Source organism: Solea solea, chromosome 7, assembly GCF_958295425.1.
Source record: "Solea solea chromosome 7, fSolSol10.1, whole genome shotgun sequence".
In the NCBI taxonomy this organism is placed as follows: domain Eukaryota; kingdom Metazoa; phylum Chordata; class Actinopteri; order Pleuronectiformes; family Soleidae; genus Solea; species Solea solea.
The window spans coordinates 26,572,650-26,587,017 of record NC_081140.1 but is presented as its reverse complement, the minus strand read 5'-3'; the positions used below and the strand labels follow the sequence as shown (position 1 = coordinate 26,587,017).

Below are 14,368 nucleotides of genomic sequence, written 5' to 3'. Positions count from 1 at the left end.
ACGGCTCACCTACGCACCGGCGTCACTGGGAAAGATCAATAAAACGCGACATTGGGCTTCAGACGGAGCCACAACTGAGTCAATATTAACATTTCCCTGTGTCCTTGGATGACGAGAGGGAGGAGAAAACAACAACATACAGTTTAACCAGCATGTTAAGTCAACATGTGGAGCCTCTCTGCTCTGTTCCCACCTCTATCATCGCTAGAGTTTCTGTCACCCCTCCCAGGTGGATAATACCAGGCCTGTGTGGCCAGAGCCCAGCCAGTGTCGTCCTCCTCCAGTGTCCCACAACCACAGGTTGGACCACTGGGAGTGAGTAACACGAGCTGGGAATTCCTCCCCGATTGGCATTCTGTAACGCGACACGGAGACATTCTGTCCTCTCATCCTCTTTCTCTCTCTCAGGAAATCTCTTGTGGATAAAAGGGCTGGGGCGGGCATCGTGCCAAAGAATGAGAACTTGTGAGTGTTTGCTCTCCACAAAACCCCGCAGCTTTTAAAACAAGCGCATACAGTATAAAATTACAGCTGCACAATGAGATGAAACCCAGTTTGGCTGTGACACAATGGCCCAGTTACAGCTAAATGTGGCAGAGGGTGGTGTGGAGGAGGAGGAGGTGGAGAGCAGATTTGACTCTCTTCTCTTTTTTTCATTTCGCTTTTACGCAATGCTAAAAGGACACGGATTATGCAATTCATCGCCGAGAGATACAGCGTGTCACGCAATGTGTCTGCAGGGGAGAGATAGATGGCATAAGTGCGCCAAAAGTCACCACCGTTTTAAAGGCTTTTACGGTCCAGTGAAATCTTTCCAGAATTGTATGATATGCTTTGTCATGTCTGTGTGGTTTCTGCTCATGTTCTTGTGGAAAAACAATAAATCAAGTTCATGCATTCATTCATTCTTATTATTATTATCATTATTATATTACCTCCAACAAGGAAGCTTTGTTTGAAGCAACTTCCTGTCTAAAGTTTTTGACGGATTAATCTGAATTATCCCAGGAAAGTTTGCTTTAACTTTTTGTAAGAATTAGGTAGCGGCTGACTCCAACTATTTTGACTATTGTTTAATCGGTTTGAGTGTTTTCAAGGAATTAAAACAAGTTTTTCTGATTTTTCGGCATCTTAAATGTGAATATTTTCTAGTTTCTGTGATTTTTCAGCTTCTTGAATATGAATATTTCTACTTTCTTTGATTTGTCAGCTTCTTAAATGTGAATATTTCTACTTTCTTTGATTTTTCAGCTTCTTAAATGTGAATATTTTCTATTTTCTTTGATTTTTCAGCTTCTTAAATGTGAATCTTTTCTATTTTCTTTGACTTTTAAGCTTCTTAAACGTGAATATTTTCTAGTTTGAAATAGATGGAAATGGCACAAATGTGTTGTTAACCAGCTTCATAGTCATCAGACTGATGTCAATATTGGCAGAGTTTGTGGTATTGGTGGTGGCCACACAAAATAAAAGAGGGGGTATCGTGCCATCCCTATAATCTACCCACTGATGAGAAAAAAAATTCAAGAAATTAATCAGATTAGAATGAAATTTGGCACGTCTATACAGGATCAGGACACTAATATCAGACCAAGTTTATTCCGTGGTACGGATTACGTGGAAATTCAAATTTAGTCCCATTGAACAAGTTCAGACGTCTCAGCGACATCTTCACAGATCAGGATGAATTTTGTCATGTTTATGTAAGATGGTTATAGTTTAAATCAGGTAAAGTTTTACACAGATCCAGAAAGTTCTTCTGGATCCAGTGGATGAAAATGTAAACATTTCAGGTGCTCAAATGTTCAAAGCCTTTGGCAGAGGTTTATACTCTGTGCTCTTTTTTTTAATCATTATAATCTTAATCTCTTTTACTCTGAGGTGAAAAAATATCTCTTTTACAAGCATAATTACCAGAGTTAAAGCCAGTTAAAATGACAAAGAAAACAGTCAAATTTACCGGAAACTCCTCAAATGTCAACCAATATCTGTGTATGTTTTAAAACACATTTCACGTTTCAGCAGAAACAGTTGAACGATGGGTAAAACGGACAAAAATAAAAATACGATAAAAATTACAATCTGTTCATTAAATGTCAGAAAATGTCCTGTTTCGTTCCACAAACTAAAAATATTCAATTTGTAACCATTTCTTTGTCATATTTAGCGACGAAACAAGAAATAATTCACATTTAAGGAGCTGAAATTTCAGAGAACTTGTTTTAAATGTTTAAAAACATACATTACATTAAGTATTTGATGAACAGAGTGTTTCACTGCAGTTGCAAAGCTGCATTATAGTGTATATGTGGTCAATCACGTAGTACGTAAAATCTATTCTTTAAAAAAAAAAGTAAATAGAGCACAAACTTTCAATTAAAATAGTGTTCTTACCAGTTCCATCACTTCTTTAATAAGCCACACTAAACGCCAACCAATGTCCGTCTTGTATTTACATCTTTTAAACTACTAAACTGTAAACGACACATTTGTGCTGATGCTTTTACCACCTCACCACTTTACTACCTGCCATTTGAATGACACATATTCTTCTGTCATAAAAAAGACATAAACAGCCCACAACATGACTCTTTTAGTGCTTTTTAATTTACTTTTAATGCTTAAGATCAGTGAAATTGTTTTTCTATTTTTCCGATATCTGACCTGGTGATTTTGACCAATAACCGAGGCAGATACTGATTATTATTGTTGTTTGTGTAAAGTTTCCAGAAACGTTCAAAAGAGATAAGAGAGATTTGGCTCATCACTGAGGCATAACGGCCTTAACTTGTCCTCCCTCCAAAGATCCTTCCACAAGCAAGGAAATCGCTGTGTACTTACGGGATATTTTCATCATAAAGACAGCGCGAGGGTGTTTCATAAATCCATAAAGACTCAAGCGTGTCACAGCAGCATCTTCATTCCCACGCCGAGCCACATTCCTGCTCCCTCTCCGAACACAGCTTGCAGTTTGAACTCACAACCCACAAGCTCCGTCTTTCTCCTCCTCTCTTTCCATCTGCCCCCAACCCCACCATATGCCGGTCCCCAACACTAAATCTCTCCTTCAGCCCACCCCTTCCTGTGTCAGGCTGCCTTAACGTTTACCCTCCTTCCCTCCCTCCCTCCCTCAGCTCCTCACTTCCCTCCTACCCAGATCTGCCCACAACAACTCCTCCAAACCCCACTCAGCACATTTTTGACACGTTTCTCAAGAAAACACAGAGGATTAACCCCTCCTTTAATAATATATTCTTTTGTTTTCCATGCATTTTGACATTTTCCTTTCAAACAAACATGAGTCTTTGTGTCCCAGTAGATCAAAGACAGAAATGGAAAAAACACAGGCAGCAGAAAGTCGGGGAAAACCATGACATAAACCCGCCAGCAGTCAGCTGCAGTGAATCACGCCGAGGCATTCCGACCCCGCAGGACTCCGCACTAAGACATCATCAGAGTGATCTACTCTCAGCCTCTTTCACAGATCTGAGTCAGCAGAGTCAGACGACTCACAGGACATCAGAAAAGACACTTTCTTAAACAATATCGGATAAGAGATTTCACACGTAAGACCTGAAAACACAATCCACAGCTTCAGGAAGACAATCAACATGACCGGCACTGTCGGAGGTCGGTCTGCCTCGTGTGTTTTCACACCGCGTCGACACAAGAGAGTTCTTCCTACTTTGTTTCTTCTACTTCCTTCCCTCTTTCAGTCAATTTAAAGGTTGACTGAAAGAGGGAAGGAAGTAGAAGAAACAAAGTTTAAATTGACGCAAATGCTGTTGGAATGTTGTTTAGAAAAAAGCATATTTTCTACATTCTCGCTAAACTCGTAGCTCTCAAAAAGTGGAATTTTAAAGCCATTTTCCTGCCATTTTAACGTCAAATCTGTCGGAGCGCTGAGGCCACGCCTTTTGACCTAAAGAAAATCTTTTGATAACTTTTAATCATTAACTTGTCTAGAACGTATGGACCGAGTTTGACGCAGCTAGCTCAAACGTGCTACGACAAATTTGTTCAAATGCGTAGACTTGCCATTTTTGTTTTTCCAAAATAGCTGACTTCTGGGTTGGTGGAGCTAATGGAAGTGCATTAGAAATCAGTTTGGAATGATGAGAGCAACGAGAGTACCAAGTCTGGTTAAAATCGGAATAACTGTGCGACTTCCTAAATTTGGGGGTTAGGGTTAGCAGGGTTGGCTGGCAGTCTGGCAACAAAACGCATAGTACGTACTCAGCACGCCTGGAACCTTGCCCGAGCAGATACTAAAAAAAGTAATCTTGGAAATGTGAACAATTTCTAATCTCGGAATGTGAATATTTTCTAATCTCGGAATGTGAGTATTTTCTAATCTCTTAATGTGAACCAAAAAATAAAAAAAAATCATTAGTTGCAGCCCTAAAACAAAGTACCTGGTACCAAGTACAATCGCTAATGGAAACACTGGTGGAAACACGCCCAATGTGACTGTAATCTACAGCATCTGCTTCCTTTATTGCTAAAACTTTTTTTTTATATCCATGGCTCAGTTCTTAGATTATATCAAGCTAAGATAAAAAAAAAAAGAGAGGAAAGTGTCTAGATAAAATTACCAGCATCTTAAATGTCTGGGCTCGTGATTATTTTAGGACATCACATCGTTCCATAATCCCCCGATAGGGTTAAGTAGAAATCCAGATGTAGGCCCCTCGCGTCTCTTTGTGACGCTTCTGCCATTTCCTCTTGTAAAACACTTCTCTTCTGACCTGCTGGAGCCAGGACTCGATATAAAGACAGACAGGCAGACAGACAGACAGCGGTGACGCAACAGGATCCACTCTGGCCAACCTTCACGAGACACTTTAAACAGGCACACATATCGCCGAGCGGCTTTGAAAGCCCTCTGAAAACAAACTGTTTGAATTTATAAAGTACTAACTAACTGTACACACTGTACACAAATGTGTCTGTCCATTCCTCCTCCTCCTCCTCCTCCTCCTCCCCCACGCGCTGCCGCTCTGTGGCAGAGACGACGGCATGAATCAGCCAGACGAGGCGGCCCAAACACATCAGTCAAAAACCACACAGACTACAACGCAGCACTGAAGCTGCTTTTATCAGAAACACCTGGAGCACAAAACACACACACACACACACACACACACACACACACACACACACCAAGAGAGTGAGACAATCATATGGACAGAGAGGAAAAAGATTCCAGAAGTAGCCGGCTGGCGGAGAGAGGTGTCATCACACTGTGAGGAATGAAGGAAAGGCCTCTCTCTTCCTCACCCCCTTCCTCTCCCTCCTTTATGATGCTAATTACACACAGACACTCAGTCACACAGTCAACAGCCTTTACTGTAAAACAGTAAGACGAGACACACACACACACACACACACACTGTCCCATAAAAACCACAACATCTGATGTCTCATGTGCCCAAAATTAGCCCCCGACATTTCCCCCGTCTGTCTCACAGCGCACGGCCGCAGGAAGCTGCAATCGTGGCGAGAGCGTAATCGCAGGAAACGGAGCTGAAGGACTGAACGAAAATGTCCAAAAGTAACTGTCTTATCATCTGAAATAGTTCAATTATACTAAAGTGGCAGCATCGGCCTGTGATTTTCTCAAATTCTCATTTCTTTGTTATGTGGAGCAAAGGAAACAAAACAATGCTCAACGATCAGAACACTCGATTCTTCATCGATTCATTTCTGAAATCTGACTTTATGTGGGGCAAATATTCACGTTTTCAACTTGATAAAACGTAAATAACGTGTGATAAAGGACCCAAAATCACGCATGTACACAGTTTTTAATTATTTAAATAATATGAAATGGCTGCATCTGTTTTCTCCAAAATATTTGGTCCGCAAAATGTCTTCTTTTGCCCACATGTTAAAATGTATTATTGATTTAATCATTTATTTTAATATGTGGAGCAAAGGAAAACAGAAAATATTCAATCATTTCATCCTTTTTCCCCAAGGTTAGATTATATAATAAGGAAAAGAAGAAGAATCCAATGAAGCGGTCAAGAAAACTAATTAAAAATCAAAGCAGAGATGTTAAATTTAAACAGATTCAGTGTAAAACAGTTGCCAAAAAACCCTGATAAAATCTAAGCTTTCCAATAAAAATGTGTTTTGTGAGTGAGACTTAAACAAAGACTTCACTTCCTCCTCCTGAGGAACAAAGTGCTGCATTATGTCACGAGCAGAACAGTAGCCGTCACTCACTATTATCACAACACTTCACAGCAAGTCTCATCCTCTGCGAGGCGGCGAAACAAAGGACGACAGTCAAATCTCGGAGATTATCTGTCCTCAAAGACGAGAAACAACACTGGGCCTTTTGTCAACGCGACTTTATTCTTCGTGTAGTAATTGACACATGAGCCGGCCGAGTAATTACAGAGTCTGTGTTGAATCACGCACAGACTTCCAGCCGCTTCATCTGATCCTGTGCTGTGTGTGTGTGTGGGGGGGGACGTCAACGACACAGAAGAGACCTGTCCTCATCCCCGTCCACACGGGGGGACGCAGGTCTACAATGATCAGCTCCAAGGCGGCGGTGTTGGTTGCCAAGATACTCAAAGTGAAATTTCCTCAAATACAAATGAGCGACTGAGTCTCGGACCTGTGGTCCACGGTGACCTGTGGAGTCCGGATCCTTTCAGCGGACCTCAGCGTCTCCAGCAACAAGCGGGTACCACAAAGATCTCATAGACTCCTGGAGGACAAACACAGATGCCAGCTCAGGGAAAAAGAATCCACGGTTCCGTAAAACGTAACATGCTCCATCAAAACACGCAGACTCAATCTCTCCATCCATTCCAGGAGCTTTCTTGTATCATCTTTAACTTAAGTTTCCATGGCTACATGGAGGCGATTTTTCTCCATCCCGTATTTCCGTAAATCCCGTATTGCGAGGGATCATTTAATGTCCCAGGCCAGGTCATAAATTCCGTGGTCATGTATTCGTGGAGATCTACGTATACGTCCCTGTTTCCATAAAATGTAAAGTCCATGTTAACGTAGCGTTCCACACATGCGGACTCAACCTCTCCATCCATTCCGGGAGCTTTTCTCGTATAATCTTTAACTTAAGTTTCCATGGCTGCCAATTTCTTCACAGAGTCACAACTGAGATCCTGGGGTCCTCGATTGGAAAGATGCAGACTCCCCCTTGTGGCAATTTTAAATAAACCACTAGGGACTACATGGAGGCGAGCAAGACAGCATTTTCAAGTCACTCGTGTGAAGGTTAAATTTTCCATCCATCCTTGATTAAAATGTCCAAAACCACGTCATAAATTCCGCATTCCGTATCCGTTGAGAGTTACGTAAGCGCACATACGTGCCCATTGTTCCTGAAAGCATAAAATCCATGTCAGCCAGGTGTTCCGCACGCTTATTCCGCATACTTTCTTCATCGATTGGACCGCGTTGTGCCTTTCGGAGTCTCTACGTTTCGTGGGAGACTAAAGAACTGGAGAGATTTGCTCGCATTCAACGACGTAGGGTTGGTACGTACCACTGCAGAAATGAGCGGATGACGAAATTTACGTCACACCGACTTCTGTGGACAAGCAGACGTAGCAACTATGGCCTAAGTCATCTAAGACCAAAACGAACATGTCTAAAAACATACAGTATTTGAACATTCAGGTACAACTGGGCCAGATTCTTTCCTCTGTATTTGCTGTGTTTACTTTTAAGTTCAACCAAAGAGAATCAACAACAGTGAGGATTCAGGGAAGAGCAAGGGGATTTACAAGAAGGTGAATGTGAAAATAAGCCTAACTTAACGTTTCAATTTCAGCTCATAGTGGAGTTGTGGCCAATAACAAGCAGTCATTGCTGTGTCAACTGGCCTTTTTTATACCTGTCTAAACTACAACAAATATACTGGTACTCTACTATAACCAATTCATGACTAATCCTTAAATAATCTTAACCTAACCACAATTCAAATCTTAGCTCTAATCTTAACCAGTTCCTCAGAAATGAAGTTCTGCCTCATTCATTAGGACCAGGTTGTGGTCCCGACAAGGTCAGTGTTTATGCCAGAAAAGGTCCTTTAGACGTAATGAATACAAGCACACACACACACACACACACACACACACACAGCCAGAGCTCATTGATTCTGAGGGTAAATAACAGAAGTATGCGAGCTGCTGTTGTTGACCGTAGCCAAAGCCTGCTGGGTCAAAAGTCATCGGGGCTGTGTTTTCCTCCTGAGGTTCCTGTATTGAATTCAAACAAGAGCATCACAGCTGTGGTAACACTCTCCTTCACCTCTGAGGGGACACCCAGAGAGAGGAGCCTTTCATCTGCAGGGTCAACAGCCCATACACTCTCCCTCTCTCTGCCCAGAAAATCTGGAGATACCGGTCAAACATTGTCAGGTCACATGCTGTGTTGTGTGTTTATACGGATTATCCTTCAAATAATTTCAAATGTCTTTATTATTAAAAATCTAGTTTCTATTATTAGGGCTGTGCAATTCTTTAAAACCTGTGTTTCAAATTATGTATGGCCCCAAAAAACAAAAATAATCGAAACAAAACGATAACATTTTATTATTATATTTTATTATGAAAATAACTCTTTTAATGTTGCAGTGGTGTCCGACTTCCTGTCCCCGAGCACACAGCGCGAGTAAAGATATATACAATATACAATCTACGAAAATCTATAGTTATTTTGAGGTAATTTCAAAAGGTTCCTTCAATATTTCTTTTTTTTACGTGCAATAAATTCCATTTGTTTCAAGTTACTATTTTAAAAGGCTTCATTTAATCATTGTTCAGCCCTAATTTAACAAACTTAAAATACAGAGATGTAAAAGCTGGATGAGATGGCCTGAGATCAAATCAATCAATATGAATTATTATGATATATGTATATAATGTATTATTTATTTTTTCCCTCCAGAGTGAAAGAAACCAGTTTAAGTTTATTAAAACCAGTTCAAATGTCTAAGATACAACATTTAAAACTGTTAGTTTTGTCCTTTTGTGAGTTTTAGGCAGTGAATGAGTGAGGATATGATAAAAATCGTGACTCAACATGAACAATAAAATAAATAATTACAGATTCTCATAATAAAAAGTCAAAGCTGATTTATTCGGCCTGAGAAACACAGTCAAAGTCAACATGGCACTGACACTGCTAAAACCAGGTCAGGATGATCCAGTAAACACGACGGAAAATCACTCCACGTCGTTTCCAAAAGTAGACACATCATCATCATACGTGCTCCAATAAACCCGGGAGAGAAATGGAAAAGATGATCTGAGCGAGGCCTCAGGTCTCATCCACGGCCACAAATAGCTTTTCAGTGAAGGATTTATAAATTACCCCTGAACTCTGGCTGGTAAACCGATCGCCGGCTGGAACCGTGACGAGTGTCACAGCCGGGATGACAAATAATGGGATGTGATGTTTGGGGTTATTTTGCCTCTGAAAAAAAGCCAAGGCTTCAGAGTTCAAGCTGTTGCCGTTTTCATCAAACTCGTTAGTTTCTCACACTCAAACACATGTGGATTCCCCTGAGTTGATTTAGCAAAAATGAAGCCAGAGAGAGTTTTAGATACACACTCACACTAATAGTGGGGGGTTTTCCACGATGCAGTTCTGTTTTCATAAAATAACTGAATATTAATGAAAGCCAAAATGTGTGAAAAATTATTATATATAAATCACATTCTACAGACTGAAGGAAACAACCTGCTGCGTCAATACTAAAAAGACAACATGCGTTAATCTCCAACATTTAGCAAAGGAAGTGTCTAAAATGTCAATATTTAACAGACAAACATGAGCCGAATCGGGGTGCTAGCAAGCTAAAGCTGTCTACCTAACTTGTAAACTTGTAAAAGATGCTAGTAGAAAAATATCATGAGCATTGTAAACTGTAATGTGATACTCTATATATAAATAATTAATACACAGGAGCCCACGCTGTTACAGTAATATCTGCTAATTCTCCAAAATCCTTCAATTACCAGTGGGAGTAATGTTAGCCTCCGATAAATGGAATGCAGCTCTATAATTGATAGCCCTCCCATACCGGCAGGTTCCGGTTCCCGAACCTAATTTTGAACCGAAACAAAAGTGACATTCTTGAGGAAGAGTGGTATCAGTGTATCAGTGGGTCTGTTATATTCTGCGTTGTGAAGACGAGCGTAGAACCAGAACCGCGTCTGTCTGAAAGCACGATGAGATGCATTAGCATGCTAAGCTAGTCAGGTGCTACAGTCTAGTGTACTCTTTTCTGTCAAAGCCGCAGGGGTTAGCAGTCCGCCAGCATATTTAACGACAAAAACAGAGCTCACATTATGAATTTTATTCTTTTAAATTAGTTTTGTAAAGAATAGAAGTGATGTCCCTGCCTTTTATTTATTTACTGTAAAAACTAGTAGCTGTGGTGCAAGTCCTGTCATAAAAAATAGTGTGGATGCGGATTATTGCACATTTTTAAGTGGTTATATGTAATACCTGTGTACACCACTGAGAGCGCTCCAGCTTTACAGACAGGTGTTCTTCTTCCCCCTTTGGTCACACTACAGAATACAGCAGACACTTTCTTTACGAGAAACGGGAACCTTTCACCTCATGCATCGAGGAAGGAGGAGACGTCTCTGCAAAATTCCCCCAATCCACTCGTCCCACACAGCCACCCCGCCCCCCACCCGCGCGTTTTACTGGCATCACTCTGAACGGCGCAGAAATCAATCAGCAGAGATTTCTGTGAAATTCATACCGTAACAACTTCCAAAGGCACAATGCTCATGCTAAACACTTCCAGACCCTGGACTGCGGCCATGTTCCCACGCATGTTAAAGTGTTTTCACAACCGTCCTGGAGGCTTTTATGAAGGATTTGCTTTCATTGGTGATAAAAACATCAACTTTGGCTTTCGGAGATTTCCTTCTTCATTTCATTTTCGAAGTAGCCCCATCCCCCCAAAAAAAATCACTATTTCTTCAACCCGACATTGATCTTTGCAGAATAATCATCATTGTGTTTGTTGGTCAGCTCAGCTTTAATCCACATGAAAATAAATAAGGGTTCTGGGTGAATAAGCTGGCTGATAACACACATCTGTGAAGATGCTGACCAGGTCTCTTTTCGGCAAAAAAAACAAAAACTGATTCCCTGTTGTCTATTTATTCCCCCTCCTCATGACAAAAAATGTTCTTCTGATGAAGCCAATTAAGGCAAATCTTCCCGGGAAGCACATGAATAGTTATGGTCGTCTGATGGATCGGATAAGGAGAGGTAAATACTTGTGGGCAACTTTGCTGCCCTCAGTCCAGATGTGAGGACTTTTAAAGGCCCACGGTGTAACATTTGGGAGGGTTTTATGGGCAGAAATGGAATATACTGGCCATAAGTATGTTTTCATATGTGTATAATCACTTTACGTAGCGTTTGAAAAGGCTGTTTATGTGTTTGCTTTAGGTCCGGGTTGTGCTTACATACTTACTTGTCCATTTGTGTTTAAAAAAACGTATAAATTTTGCACCGGAGAAGCCTGGCGTTCATAATAACCCGGTGTTTTAAAGTGCCAAAAGAGACAAGAGAGCGAGTTTAATGATACACGATACAGGTGTTTTTGGGAAAACTAAAATGTCACAGTTGCATTTGGAAACAAACACACAATGCACAACTTTGGGAAAACAACATCATAGGTTGTCTTCTTCTTCTGGAGCATGCGTGTAGATTGTGTAAAAAATACAATTTTGTGTACTGGTTGTATCCATGAAACTCCATGAAACTGTTGGTTCTGTGTTGGGGGGGAAAGGCTATATGGTACTTTTGAAGTGGTAGTTTAGCATTGATGCAGATTACAGATTATTGATTTTGTCTTCTTTTTGGCTCCTCCTATTTTGGGATCGCTAACAGTGGATCCCCAGTTTGTTTGTTTTTTTTGTTTTTTTGGTGATCCGCAACCAAAATTAGAGCGTCCCATTAACCCCATCAATGGGCAGCTATGGGGATCGGGTACCACTGAGCAATGTACCCCAGCCCTTTGACCTGTGGGCAACTCTCCACATACAAGCCAATTTCTCTTTCTACTCGGCTGCCCTGCTCAGATTATTCTTTATACGAAAGAATACGAAAACCCCATTTTACTGAATTAGGTCATCTTTGGGGTTAATTTTTACTCATTTTAAAAAAATGTTTTCTAATGATGCGTGTTGGAGCTCATGTTTAAAAAGCTAGAATTTACTCAGGCAATGGTTCTCTCTGTTTTTTTTTTATACCCAGTACCACCTGAGAAAATACGGAGCTCTCGAACACCATTATCACCAACGTCAACATACACTGGTGTAAATAGATCACATACCCTGGTATATACAGTAACACCAGAGGAGGCTCGCATACCACTGGTGGTACACACACCGCAGTTTGAGAACCGTGGTACTTTACCCAGTATATGCTCAATCGGTATCTCATCAACCTCATCAGCTGACCTAGAGCTTGCATAGGATGACGATATGTGAAGGCCACCGTAGTTTGCCTGGAAAAGGGAGCGGCGATTTGAGTTTGAGTTTTCCCTCTCTTTTCTCCTCCGTCTCCCTCCATCTCTGATTCGTTTGTTCCCTCCTCGTTGTCCCTCGTGTCCTACAGTTGGATTCCTCTCGTCCATGTGGTCTTGCAGTTAACTGCGTCGCCAACAAATCATGTGCCTCAAGGTGTGTTTTCTTGTGCATGTTTTTTTCTTCTTTTTTCTCTCCCCTGATTCGATGTCCATACATGTCGTGTTTTATGTCGAGCTCGGCGGGCCGTGTGCGCCTCGCCATGTCATGCTGTTTTTCCCACTCATAATATACAGTTGTTGGGCTGTAATTCTTGCTTCCCTTTGATAGTCTATATAAACACTGTAATTTGGTTTTCCGAGAGTGGCGTATAACACAACTAAAGCGGGACAACTATGAATTACTGACACCGACCTCAGATCCTGACTCATGGAGACATGGAAAAAGATTGACTGGAAAGTTAACAGCAGCACGTGTTGCGCAAGACCGGGGATAATAATCGGTATAAAAATACTGTAAACTAACAAATGATGTCAAGCCACGGCTCAGTAAAGTGCAGGGTGTGGGCAAAAAAAAAAAAAAAAGAGGAGAAGAAAAACATCCAGAAGAAACTCTGCTGGGTCCACCTCCCTTCTGTCATTTGGACCGGATCCCAGAGGGGACAACGAGGGGTTCCCGTCTTCTCTGGGAAGAGGGTAGAGAGAGGGGGCCTATGTCAGAACAAGTGCCCCTACCGTGAGAAAGCCCTCTCAAGACTTTTACAATAAAAGCATGGAGCTGGTCCTCATTAACGACATCAAAGTGAACGGCCTCGGGGACAGGACTCGTGCTACAGACCTGCTGAGATAATGACTCTGTTAGGACTGTTCACAGCTGGCATTAAAGTGTGACCTGGATGCATCTACTTTGAAATTAGATTGGGGGAAAAAAAACAAATAATAGAGTGATCAGTGTTCATATTGTGGCAGTAGATCATATTATCAACGATCATGAGTTCTACACTGAGGTCGCCGGTTTCTTTTGCCCCTGAGCGGAACAATTCGCCAAATCTTTCATACCCTCAGCTATCAGACAACTAAAATTTTTACAAATTTTTACTAATTTGGGTCATCTTTAGGGTCAATTTCACTAATTTCACTAATCTTTGGGATCAATTTCACTAATTTTAGTAATATTTGGGGGTTAATATTCCTGAATTAGGTAATCTTTGGGGTCAATTTCACTAATTTCAGTAATCTTTGGGGTCAATTTTACAAATTTTTACTAATTTCAGTAATCTTTTGGGTCAGTTTCACTCATTTCAGTAATCTTAAGGGTCAATTTTACAATTATTTTTACTAGTTTCAGTAATCTTTGGGGTCAATTTTACAATTTTCTTTTTTTTACTAATTTTAGTAATCTTTGGGGTCAATTTTACTGAATTTAGTCATCTCTGATTCCAATTTCAGTTTTTCGACATAGGGTGAAAGGCAGGGTCACACCCTGGACAGATTACCAGTCCATCACAGTGTCAAACTAGAGTGTCCAATTTACCCAATCCCTCAGAAATGTCCACGCATTTTCTCAAATCTCTCTGTGTACAGGTAATCCCAGTTTGGGAAATTACTGATATATGGACACTGATTAGTGTCAAAGAGACTTAAAACTGCTGCGGATCAGACAAAGTCAGCTGAGGAGGAACTCTCCCGTCCCCTCGCTGTCCACGATATGTCTCATTTTAGAAAATACCACTAGAAAATAAAGGGTCCATATGTCATGCCATATGTGACAGACTGTGTTCAGACACCCTTAGGCTATAAAGTGAGGATTAGCTGAATGTC

The 14,368-nt window shown here is 41.0% G+C and overlaps 1 protein-coding gene across 4 annotated transcripts in view; it reads right to left on the bottom strand.

Annotated features, from left to right (window-relative positions):
- Window positions 1-14,368, bottom strand: part of stard13b (StAR-related lipid transfer (START) domain containing 13b) — an 89,470-nt gene that overhangs the window by 13,977 nt on the left and 61,125 nt on the right. Inside the window, exon 1 of one of the 4 annotated variants that reach the window (XM_058634020.1) lies at window positions 2,842-3,021. The exons of the other annotated variants lie outside the window; for them this stretch is intronic. Coding sequence (XP_058490003.1) covers window positions 2,842-2,881 — 40 coding nt within the window. The 5' untranslated portion in view covers window positions 2,882-3,021. Of the gene's footprint in view, window positions 1-2,841; window positions 3,022-14,368 lie in introns of those variants that run through there. 4 annotated transcript variants of the gene reach the window in all.